Source organism: Podarcis filfolensis (genome assembly GCF_964270895.1).
Source record: "Podarcis filfolensis genome assembly, chromosome: 8".
In the NCBI taxonomy this organism is placed as follows: Eukaryota; Metazoa; Chordata; class Lepidosauria; order Squamata; family Lacertidae; genus Podarcis; species Podarcis filfolensis.
This window is the reverse complement of record NC_139611.1, coordinates 53,476,467-53,488,326: the sequence shown is the minus strand read 5'-3', so window position 1 is coordinate 53,488,326 and position 11,860 is coordinate 53,476,467. Positions and strand designations below refer to the sequence as shown.

Below are 11,860 nucleotides of genomic sequence, written 5' to 3'. Positions count from 1 at the left end.
TCTTTTATACCCCGGGGTTGTTCCCTGCCCCATCTAAATCTAAATGGCTTAAAATTCATTTCAGGTTAACAAACATCCCAGCCCTCCACAGTGACAGAGTTTTCAGTGTTAATCTCTGGCTTGCTGATATTCACTCCTATTTTGATGGTTAGGCAGTGGATTTGAAACTGTGACAGCAATCTGTCCTCGAGGTTCAGGACAGCCTTTGCCCACACAGTGCCCTCCAGATGTTTCGGGTTGCAATTTGGCTGACAGAAGTTGCTGTCAAAAACATCTGGAAGGTGCCAGGTGTTGGCAAAGGCTGGTCTAGAATTCTGAAGGTCCACATTCTGCATCTGGATACTTGCTTAATTCTGAATTCCATTTTACGATTTTTAATTGGAGGGGCGGGCGGTAACCAGACAGGCTTGAATTCATAACTGGAGAGAGAGGACTCGCCCCACATCCTAGTCACAAATGCTTTCTCAGAAAATGGAATCGTTAAGCCCTGTACGACCTTTTTAAAATGCACGGCTCTTGAACGAGAACAGAGGATGGAGTTCGTGCTGTTCTGTTTAATGAAGACGCCCAACACCCTCTGCTATGTATAGACTCTTTCTCGACGACACCTGCAAATTTTGTCTGCTGCAAACATCAGGTGTTGCAAATTGTGGTGTCGCAGAAGCGGGTGCTTGCGAGCTTGTTGTCCATTTTAGCTGGAAAATAATTCAGGATATATGTTACATTATCCCGTGATGCATTTCAAAGACTATTTTCAGTGGCAAAGTGGCAGGCACGCCTTACAGAACATTGCAGGGCAGTGAACTAGAAAGCAGGCATTTTCTGCCATTTGCCCTTCCCTGTAGGATGCCCTTCCTTCTGATAGAGGCAACGTCCATCAGTTGTGTCCCACATCATGTGAAGACATATCTCTTGGCACAGACTTTCCCTGGCCAATGAGATTCAACCTTGTTATTTGTGAATTCCTATTTTTACGTCTTTTTTTATAACAGAAAATAGAAGTGCTTTTAAGTAAATAAATAAAACCAACAAGTTTTGCGACAACGTTGATGAGGTAAACTCACCACAGCAAAGGTCGGTCCAGGTTTTAGACCTGGGGGACATTTTGAAACAGTGCTGTAGGCGCCAATCACAAAATGGCTGCCGTGGGGGACATGGCATAACACAAAACCAGAGAAATTCTATTTCCATGCTAGAAAAGACTTAACCTGTAGGGTTTTATATTCCACCTCTTTCTCCAAAGAGCTCAAGTTGACGTGCACAATTCTTGCTCTCCTCATTTAATCTGCACAACAACAGTGAGAGGTGAGCTATGCTGAGAGGCAGTGACTGGTCCAAAATCATCCAGTGACCGAGTAGGAATTTGAACCCTGGCCTCCCAGGTCCTAGTCTGACATTCTAACCACTATACTACACTACTCTTAAGAATTATGGGGTCAGGGCTTCACACTTTTGTTCCTAATTCATGACTTATTGTCCTCAACATTGCTAATGTTAATGGCTGGAAAGGACCTTTTTTCTTTTTCTTTTTTGGTGCAACATGCATCCCTCCCATTGTAGGTTTTCTGTTAAAATCACAGATACCAAAAACGCCATTTTTCCTTGCAAAAACATAACGACCGTAAGCATCGGTACAACAGATAGCAAATTCAGCCATATAACACTGTGGTTGAAAAGGCCAAGGCCTCCCCCAGTTTATGACAAGAGATGTTCTGTTTCCAAAACTTGGGAAATCAGGCTCAGCTCGCCACAGAGATGATCACTTTTAGAGTGTTTCCTTCTGGGTAGCAGCACACTTCAAGAAGGCTTTGAACAAATTGGGAGAGGAGAGCTATGAGAATGATTCTAAAGGGATCTGTCTTGAAGGCAGTTTCCGGGAGGGAAGACTGGCAGAATTGGAGATGTTTAGCCTCAGAGAAACAACGGGAGACGTCTCAGTTCTGAACACTGTGAACTTGGAAATTGCTCCCATTGATTTCAGTGAAACATGCGTCAAGGGGAAGCGTGCTCTGGGTTGCTTGCAGCCTAAAAGTGTGGCAAGGGAAGGGCACATAAGAAGAGGCTGCTGGATCAGGCCAAATGACCCTGCAGTTGAGCATCCTGTTCTCACATTGCCCAACCAGATGCTTCTTCTGGGAAACCCACAAGCAGGACCCAATCAGAAGAGCACTGCCCACTCCTGTGGTTTGCAGCAGCTAGTATTCAGAAGCATATCTGTCTGTCTGTGGTCACAAAACATGAATTAAAGTATTCAAATGCCCTGAGTTGCTGAATCAGCCAGATTCATTCATAGGCCACGGTGGGGGTGGGGGAGGTCCTCAACCATGTTCTTGCTTACAAATGAAATAAAATCAGACCAAACAGGTACGGAATCATTCTTCTTTCTTTCACATCTAAGGACTCTCAGCTTACCAAGTAGTAAGGTGGGCCACGTCTAATTTTCTCCAAAACTGTGTGATGGTCATTCCAGGTGCTTTAAGCAGGTGCACTGTTATCTCTTCTCCCCACCCCTCCTTTCATTTTTTTTTTATCTTTACCCAAAAAAGGGTATTCTTTCTTTCTAGGCCTTCTACTCGTTCTCCCTCGGGTCCTTTCACATTCTTGCATTGCAAAGTGATACAAGATCAGGGCAGAAGTCGGGGAACGAGGCTGATGTTTGCCTCCTCGAACACCAAGCCAGTGTGCCTGTCCCAGGGCCAGTCAGTGCTCGCAGGGTTCAAGAGACGCCATGAGAAGAGATCAAAGCTCAGCTTTGCCTTGCATGACTTGGGAAGCCCAAGTGGCTGGCGGAAAGGAGGCCTGTCTGTTGCCTACCAAAAGAAAGTGAAACGGAGACTTTGGAATTGAAAGCAGGAGGGAGAAAGGAAAGGATGGAGGAGTTCACCAAAATATTTATAATCACCTCAGGCAAACCATATAATCTGTGCTTTGTAAGGGGATTCGGTAGGTCTAGGATTCTGGGGAGAGCACTGAACCTATGAATTTAAGAAGAGTCCTGCTGGATCAGGCCAATGGCCAGTCTAATCCAGCACCCTGTTCTCTCAGCAGTCAGCCAGATGCCTGTTGGAAACTTGCAGTCGCTAACCTTACATCAGCTGGGAGCCTACAGCTTCCTTGGCCGTCCTTCCCTGGATGGAGGATAGAGGGGCATGCCAGTGCGTACAAAAGCTAGCCTGCTCTACTAAGGGACATGTTTTTTCATTGCCCAGCCCTCAAGTGCAAAAAGGTTCCCAGCCGTCCTGCTTTAGTATATTGGCAGCCAGGGCAGAGTTGGGGAGGCATGGAATGAGGTGTATCGCTTTTGACACAACGACAGCTTGTATTACTTGATAATCCCCTTGTCGTGTGTCGCTACGTTGCTTATGAATTTTGTATTCTGGAGTAACTGAATTGCCTCGTTTGTTCTTAAGTTGTTAAACCAAGCATTTATTTATATGCCTGTTGTAGCATTTTATTGTCAGAGAATGTTCATCTTGCTTGGCTGTCCTTTGAAACAGTGACATTTGCGCATCGTATTATATTTCTTCATTCAGCACATAGTTTAACGATGGGACCCAGTGGAGGGAGCAATGGCCACCAAAAGAGGGTTAGATGAATCCATGGAGGAGAGGGCTATTGATATCTACTAGCCACGATTGATATCTACTGCCTCCACGGTCGGAGGCAGAAATGTTTTTGAATACCAGTTACTGGGGACCACAAGAGGGGAGAGGGCTCTTGTGCTGGGGTTCTGATTGTGGGATTCCCAATGGGGCACCTAGTTGGCCACTGTAAGAACAGGATGCTGAACTAGATGGGCCTTTGGCCTGATCCAGCAGGCTCTTCTCATGGATGCATGGGGGAAACACCCAGTTTGGAGCCAAGTAGGAGCTTGCAGTTCTGCTGGGCCATGGAGGTGTCCTTGAACCCCTTCAAAGCTCAGGTTGATATCACAAACCAGGTGGCATCCCAGAGGTGGAGTGCTGAGCAGCCATTAGCAGTGAGGACTTACTTTAGGTGCCTGAAGGGCACAGGCAGGAATATAAACACAGGCACATTAACAGCACACATACACCCTGAATACCCCAACCTGTTTGGTAGGAAAATCCCTTAGCGGCCAGAATGGTTACACCAGTAAAGAAGATGCTCATAACAGCCTGCTGCTTTTTCTCCCCCCATCTAGCACAGCATATTAATGATGAGTTATGGCCTCATTTTATGATGACTGAAGCCCCAACGTTGCTTTTCCTTAAGAGGTAGCATCAATATCACTACCAGCCAGTATTTTACTCCATAATGTACTGAACTGCCCTGCAGAGTGCTTGTTTGTTTGATTAATATTTGGGTTTTTCTGCAGAGGTTTGCTGTAAGCAAGACTTTAATCACGCTGCAGTCATTTAGGAATAAGTTATAGAATTATCGCTGCATAATATGCTGGGAGATCCTGAAAAGACCAGAAATGTATCATGCAGAGTCTAGCTGGCTCTCGGGGGCCCTTTTCACCACCTCTGGACCACAAGACCAAAATACTTTGCAGGGCAACACGCACAAATGAAATAGTCCAGATAGCGTCCATCTGCAGGAAGCTGAGATGGCTTTGAAAAAGGAAAGCCAGTGAGTAGGGCTGGATACAGAAGGCATGAGCTCAAGTGCATCTTCAGCTGTGGACAAAATGGATAGCATTTTATAAGTCAGACTCCCTCACTGAGCATCACTTTCCTCCTACAGTTGGCCTGTTTCACAGGGTTGTCGTCTGGCTGGACTAGGAAACATTGTGCATAGAAGGCCATGGGGAGACCAACCTGGCCCCACCCATTAGCCAGTGGAGCTCTAGGGCTGCTTTCCTCCTCCCACCCCATTCCTATTTCCTTTTGTGTCGAGTCTCTTAGATTGTGTGTATGTAGCCAGTGACAGCATTTGGAAGAAATTCAGGTAATTTCTTCAAAGTTAGGTAATAATACAAACCTTTAGCCACAGGGTGAAAGTTGAGCTACAAATCGCCTTTGTCTAACATTTTACTCCAGTGGCAACTTTACTGTATAATGTGGGGCTTTCCTAAGGGTGAAATTAGATGTGATGTGCAAGCTCCAAACATGGAGCTTTCAAAAAGCGGCTGTGCAGAGTGTTGCATCCAACTTATCTCACGCCTTCCCCAAAAATGCTATTAGCCACAGGCTGCTTCTCTTCAATGTGTGAACTGCCCCATCTCGTCTAGAGGCAGCACCCAGGGCAATTTTGATCAGATCTTATTTAATATTGGTTGTGACTGTCACTAGCTCTCTAAAGCAGGCTTTGCCAACCTGGTGCCCCCTGGATCTTTTAGGCTACAATTCCCATCAGCCTCAACTGTCACAGTTGTTTGCCTTGGGCCGACCATTTTCTGTTTTCAGAGTCTAAGGCTGCATTCACATGGCAGTTTTATACTATTTCCTCACCATTTCCCTAACTGTTAATTTCTGAATTATATTTGCACTTTCGCAATACAAGCCACTTCCGGAAAACTAATGGGATTTAGGGCAAGCTTAGCACTCATTTCCATGTTACTTGATTCCTATATATATATATATATATATATATATATATATATATATATGCTTGGAGCCCCTTTAACCCAGAATATCATGGGAGTAAAGTGATGAAATTTAGGGCCGTATAGCAGCATACAGTTTTTCTCCCTGCTGCTTTAATGGGGGAAAAGAAGCACATGGCTGTGTGGAAAGGGTTGGGGGAGCAGCGACATTGTCCAATGTGGTTTGCTGTTGTGCCCCCCCCCCCCACGCCCACTGATGTGAATGAAATTGAGCTCAACATGCTGGTGTATCGGTAAAAAAAAAATATCATAACACAATTCACAATTTCAAAACACACCAAGTACTGCGGTGTGAAAGGACCACAGGACCGAAGCACTAGCATGTTAATCAGGAAAACGAATGCAATGTTCCCCATGCCTGAAATGCACCCCTAGTTGACACGCGCAGAGTCCTCTATGTGGGGCTGCACAGAGACTTCAGCAAAGAAATAACTGTGCGCTAGCTGTCGCCCATTAACCTCATTGCGTGTCCTGGCTCCTACGGGTGGATATAGGACTCGTACTTTCAGTTCAGTTCAGTGGGATTCCTTTGGTCCTTTCAGAGTCATGAGCACATGTGATACGGAGCCTTCTCCAATATTAACTGGTGCTTTCCCCCTCAGGTGCTTGAACGGTTGTTCCAGAAGGGCTTCAACGTGGCGGCGTCCTGCGGAGGAGGCGTGGATTCCTCTCAGTTCAGCGAATATGTACTATGTCGTGAGGACAGGAGACTGCAGCCCAACACCACAATCAGGATAAAGCAAGAGCCCCTGGACTAAAGACACCCCCTTCCCCCCTTCCTTTGTGAACGTAGAAGTGTTTTTAATAGTCTCGTGTGGAAACACTAAGGATTTGCAAGACAGTATTAACCTGGGCGACGTTGCCCGAGCGGTATCTCTCTGAAACTACCTGTCACCATTGCCAGCCATGAACTCTTTATCTGGAAGCAAAAAGACAGCATACAAAATAATAATAATAATGATAATAATGATAATAGTTTCATTTGTTTTATTAGTCAACTGCTGGGCGGCATGCCCAGCGTCGTGAAGTTTTGTGGGATTGTCCTCTCGGCAGGAAAGCGTGCGGAATGGAGACAAAGCTTCAGTGAAGAACTGGCCTTTGATTGGACTTTGGTAGAAGGACCAATTTAACGCAATTCGAATATGCCCATTGAAGGAGTGCACCATCCGACTTTCTGGGGGACCTTCTCCTCCTCCTCCTCCCTTGGTGGGATCAAGGACATGGGAGCTGCCCAAAGGGAGACGGTATCGTGCCAAGTGTCTTCCCCGCCCCCCTGCCCCCGATGAATCCCATGTCCTATCCTGTCTGACAGGCTTTTGCATCACCATTTGTCCACCCCTGTTACCCTTCTGTGGTTGCCTTTGCGCATTGTATCAAATGGCTTATTTTTCTACGACGCTTCCAGTTGTCTGTGTACAGAAGCCACCCAAACCAGGGACCAATTTGTATTCTTCTGGTGCTGAATGAACTGTTTGCAAATTCTTTTCAGTCCCGCACAACCCACCTTTGAGATAAATGCAGTGGTTTGACGTTTGCTGCCTTGTCTGCCCACAACTGACGAGATTGAATTGCAGCAAAACATTTGCAAAAAAAAATAAAATCGGAAATGGAGACTCAAATCAAGTTCCTAAATAAGATTGTTCAGCATTAAACAGGCACTGCCATGGAACTTGAGTTAAGGTTGTGGCGTTCTTTCATTCATCTCAGATTTTAAGTTTTGGGGTCACCCAGAAAGTGGAAATGGGCCATGCAGCTGCTACAACCTTTCTTTCCTCACTTAAAACCCAATGTTATTGTTGCTTTGAGAATATATAGGACACAAACAGAACACCTTTTCTGCCTGATTGAATCAGACCATTGTCTCATGAGCTCATTTCTCTGTGTGATGCATTGCAACAGTCTTCACCAATCTGGTACCCTTCAGATGCCAGCCATCCAGCAATGTTGATGGGAGTCGTTACCCAAAGGACGGGGAACCTAGTAACCTCCAAATGTTGTTGGACTTCAACTCCCAGCATCCCTGATGTTGGCTGTACTGGCTGGGGCTCATGGGGTTGGGGTCCAAAAACAGTTGGCAAGGGAGCACAGCTTTTCTGTTCCTGCATTATAATATTTTTTTAAAAAAACTAATGTTATTAATGTTGTTTGGGACTCCAGGTTCAGAAGATGTTAGCTTTCCATCACTCAGCAGAAATTGCATTTCAGCATTGCAGATCTGATGACAGAAGCATGACAAATGAATGTGCAGTCAACATGTGGGTGAGGAAAGCAGAATCACACCCATTGGCCCCACCCCTGACTTCCACTCACTGATTGTGGCTCATGAGGACTGTATATCCTGCACAGGCTTAATTTAAAAGACAGCAGGCGGATCCCACAGCTGTGATCCTATTGATCGTATCCTGATTGCACAGGGCTCTATAATGGCGGGATTGGCGTTGCACTGGCAGATTAACTAAAAAAAGTAATTGGAATTGCAACACCCATGGAAACATTACAGGAGCTCCAGTGTCAGCAGACAACAGGAGGGTGGCTGAGTCCAAATCCCTCACAGTCCCACAGTCACGCTCTTGACTTATGGGAGGAAGGGTGAATGATGAAGATAGCAATGTGAAGCATTTTTCTGCTTGAACCTGGCAAAGCATTGGATAAGGTGGTGGAACCACCTTGGCATCTCATCCATACGCCTTAGGATTGCACAGCAAGTGACATTGTTCATAGGACACATTCGAACCACATGATCAAAGCAGTATGAAGCTACTTTAAACCATCACGGCTTCCCCCAAATAATTATGAGAGCTTTGGTTTGTTAAGGGTGCTGAGAGTTGCAGGGAGACCCTATTCGCCTCTCAGAGCTATAGTTCTGGGAGTTCCCTGTGAAGATGAATGGATGGATGTTTAAGCCACTCTGGGAACTGTAACTTTCTGAGGGGAATAGGGGTTTGCTAACAACTCTTAGCCACCCTTACCAAATTATAACTCTCAGAATTCATGATTGTTTAAAATGGTATCGCAGTGCTTTAAATCTATACTGCGAATGTGGCCATAGAGTGAATTGGGGACTGAGAATTGCCTGCTCAAGGCCCCCTAACCTCTTCCCTTCCCAGAACTACAGATCCCAGGATTACCTGCTGAGAGGAAGCAGCCATTTAACCTTTTGCAGCTTGTAGCACAAATGTACCCTGCCTATGGTACGCTGATTCCATTCAGAAGAAAATACAAAAGTACTCATAAGTCACAAATATCAAATTACATCTTTTCTGTAATATGCACAGAAAAAAGGTGTTCTGATGCAGTAGACAGGGCTGTAGCCAACCAAATTCTACTCGCTGATGAGCCTGTTATTCATGTCAATCAATTTCAATGAGTCTACAGTGGTACCTCTGTAGGAACTTAATTCGTTTCAGAGGTCCATTCTTAAGCTGAAACCGTTCTTATCCTGAGGTGCGCTTTCGCTAATGGGGCCTCCCGCTGCTCGTGCGCCTCTGGTGTGCGATTTCCGTTCGCATCCTGGGGCAAAGTTCACAACTTCCAGGTTAGCGGAATTCGTAATGTAAGGTTACCAGACGTCCCCATTTCCCAGGGACAGTCCCCGGATTTACTAATCAGTCCCCATACAAAATCCATTGAAGTTGAAAAGTGTACCCGGATTCATTGAAAAAAATCTGGTAACCTTATCGTAACCTAAAGCATTCATAACCAGAAGTGTTTGAACCAGAGGTACCACTGTACTCTGAAGAGTATTAATATTTGATACACCCCTGATTGTTATGATTCTGTCCTTGGAAGTTGAAGGATATGTTGTAACAAGCTGCCAGGAACCTACTCAGGACTCACTGGAATAAACAGGCATTGCTCCAGAGCTCAGTTGAGCTCTTGGATAAATCCCTCCTGTTGATTTCAGGGATGCTTCTACAGAACTGAAGCAAGGAGGTGCCAGTTCTTTGTACAGCGTTGGGTTGCCAGCTGCACTTTTAAGAGCAGTAGTTATAATATCAATCTCTCTATCTCCATCCTGTGAAAAGCCTCACCTGTTAATTTCTGTGGATCCAGTTGTTGTTAAAAGACACAAGAACAGAACAGACCTGGGGGTGGGAGTGGGGTAGGTCAGTTGACAACTGTAGGTGGGTATTCTGAACACCAAGTCTTATTGATGCAGCTAAAGTTGAGTCTCCAGATCCAGTCATCTCTTTTTTCCAAATCTCCCCAGAAGCTATTATTGGTCTACGTTACCTATGCAGAACAATTGCTGCACCTGCAGAGAAACCTGCCACTGTAAAATGCATTTAATTAACATCTTTTCTACTTTTATGGCACTCTGAATTAAAAAAAAGACTACGTCCTAAGGCCATCATTTTTGTATGTAAGATGCCTGTTGAATTGTATAGTACTGTATACACTTAATATTGTATAACTTCCCTTGCCCTTACCTCAAGATTTTTGCAAAACTGAAGATCATTCTGTGAGTTTATAAACAATTTCTTTGCTGTTTATTATGTCACAGACATTCCTATAAAGTCAAAGATCAAATATGCAGAAATCTTATTTTACTTTTACACATTTGTCAGCAAACCAGGAATTCAGCTTCTTTCACCTCGGTACCATCCGCTGAAAGTTTCCCTCCCTGGAAACGAGAAGAGTAACTGCTGTTGCACATTCCCTGTTCATTTCCAGTGATGCTTGAGTAAGAGAATCTGGGAGATCATCCCCTCTGTCTTTGTACAAAACTGAGGAAAGCTTCAACTGTCAGTAACCCTTTCCCTAGAAAATTACAGTTGTTCATTTTTTAATGGCAGATTCTTCCATTTGAGGGTTTTTCCCCCAGTATACATTCTGAATAATGTATCCTGTTTGGGAAACTAAAAAGTTGTAGAAGCTACATGATTTATGTCCCTCAACACAGAAATTTGGGACATCGGGGGGTTTAAACAAAAGGATATGTACTCAAAACTTCCAGAGAGGTAGCCCTTGCAGCAAAACAACAACAGAGAGTCTTGTGGCATCTCAAAGATGGTATGAGCTGCTATTGCTTTTAGTTATTACATTTGTGTCCCACTTTTCCAATAAGGATCTCCCCCTCCCCATTTTTATCACAACAGCCCTGTGAGGTCAGACCAGGTCACCCAGTGGTCTTGTGCCAGACTGAGGATTTGAACCCTGGGCTCCCAGATCCTAACCCAGCATTCTAACCACTACACCACAGTGGTGTAGTGGATCAGAGTCCACTTCAGACTCAAGGTAATACCCCATGCGTCTAATAAAGTGGACTCTGGTCCACAAAAAGCTTTAGGCCAACAGAAATTTGTCTGAACAATCCTTATTGAATAAGTGAGGGTTTTCATTGAGGAACTTTCTTTGCATCTACAGGTGAATTTCTGTCAAGACTAGTATGCAATTTGTGCAGCGGTGATGGTGGTGGGGAGTCAGAATTGTTGCACTATATTCCATTCAAGTCCTGGGCACAAACTCCTGTGAAAATGTTGAGGCAGCAGTAAAAAAAAGATGAAGTATGACGTGGGGGCGTGGGAGAGAGAGAGACCAAATGGGATGGATCCTGTCAGCTGAGCCAGAAGCAGAACTAAGGCTGGAAAATCATAACCTGCCCGAGTTTAGCCAACAAGCCCATGCTTTATTTGGTTACTTAGGCCAGCTCCATATGATCTCCCAAACAGGCACGGGATCCATCAGAATCTTGCAGAATCTTAGCTCTGTATTTGCTTATAGATGCAACAGGGAAGATACGTATGACCATGTGTGAAGATCTGTTTTTCTGGGTGTACAAGCGCTGAGAATCTGCTCCCAATTACAGCTCCCAACATGAGATGCGCATCCAACCTCGTCATGCCTTTCTCACCATTTAGGTAAAATGCCATGTGTGAAGTGGCCCCAAGCCTTCATACTTTTCTCAGAAGGCCCTTTCAAAATATTTGCAGCCCTACTTTATTTCATTTTGATGTCCGCAGGGTTTTTTGGGGGTGTTTTTTTCAAAAAAAAAAGTATTTCCATGAATCAGCTTCAGTTACTTGTTCAGTTTGGGGAAGGTGGCACCATAAATGGTTCCAGCCGATGGAAAAGTTTGAGCCATGACATCATGGCACTTACTTGCAAAACAGCAGTTTAAAAGGGGGGGACGCCATGTGGAAACAATCACTGCGCTGGGAGACGGAGGCCCTCCCTGGAAAAGAAAACTTAACATTGGGACGTCTTTTTTCACTTAGAAATTTCAGGTTGCCGAATTAAAGTTTGTTTCAGTTGCATGTGATTTTTTTAAAAAAAATAATGTGCATTTTA

General features: G+C 44.7%; 1 protein-coding gene across 5 annotated transcripts in view; it reads left to right on the top strand.

The window, feature by feature from the left end:
* Positions 1-10,099, top strand: part of KCTD15 (potassium channel tetramerization domain containing 15) — a 68,779-nt gene extending 58,680 nt beyond the window's left edge. For all 5 annotated transcript variants that reach the window (XM_083625353.1, XM_083625352.1, XM_083625354.1 and 2 more), the window contains exon 5: positions 6,172-10,099. In XM_083625353.1, the coding sequence (XP_083481479.1) occupies positions 6,172-6,327 (156 nt within the window). In that variant the 3' untranslated portion in view covers positions 6,328-10,099. The remainder of the gene's footprint in view (positions 1-6,171) is intronic.
* The last annotated feature ends 1,761 nt before the right edge of the window (positions 10,100-11,860 follow it).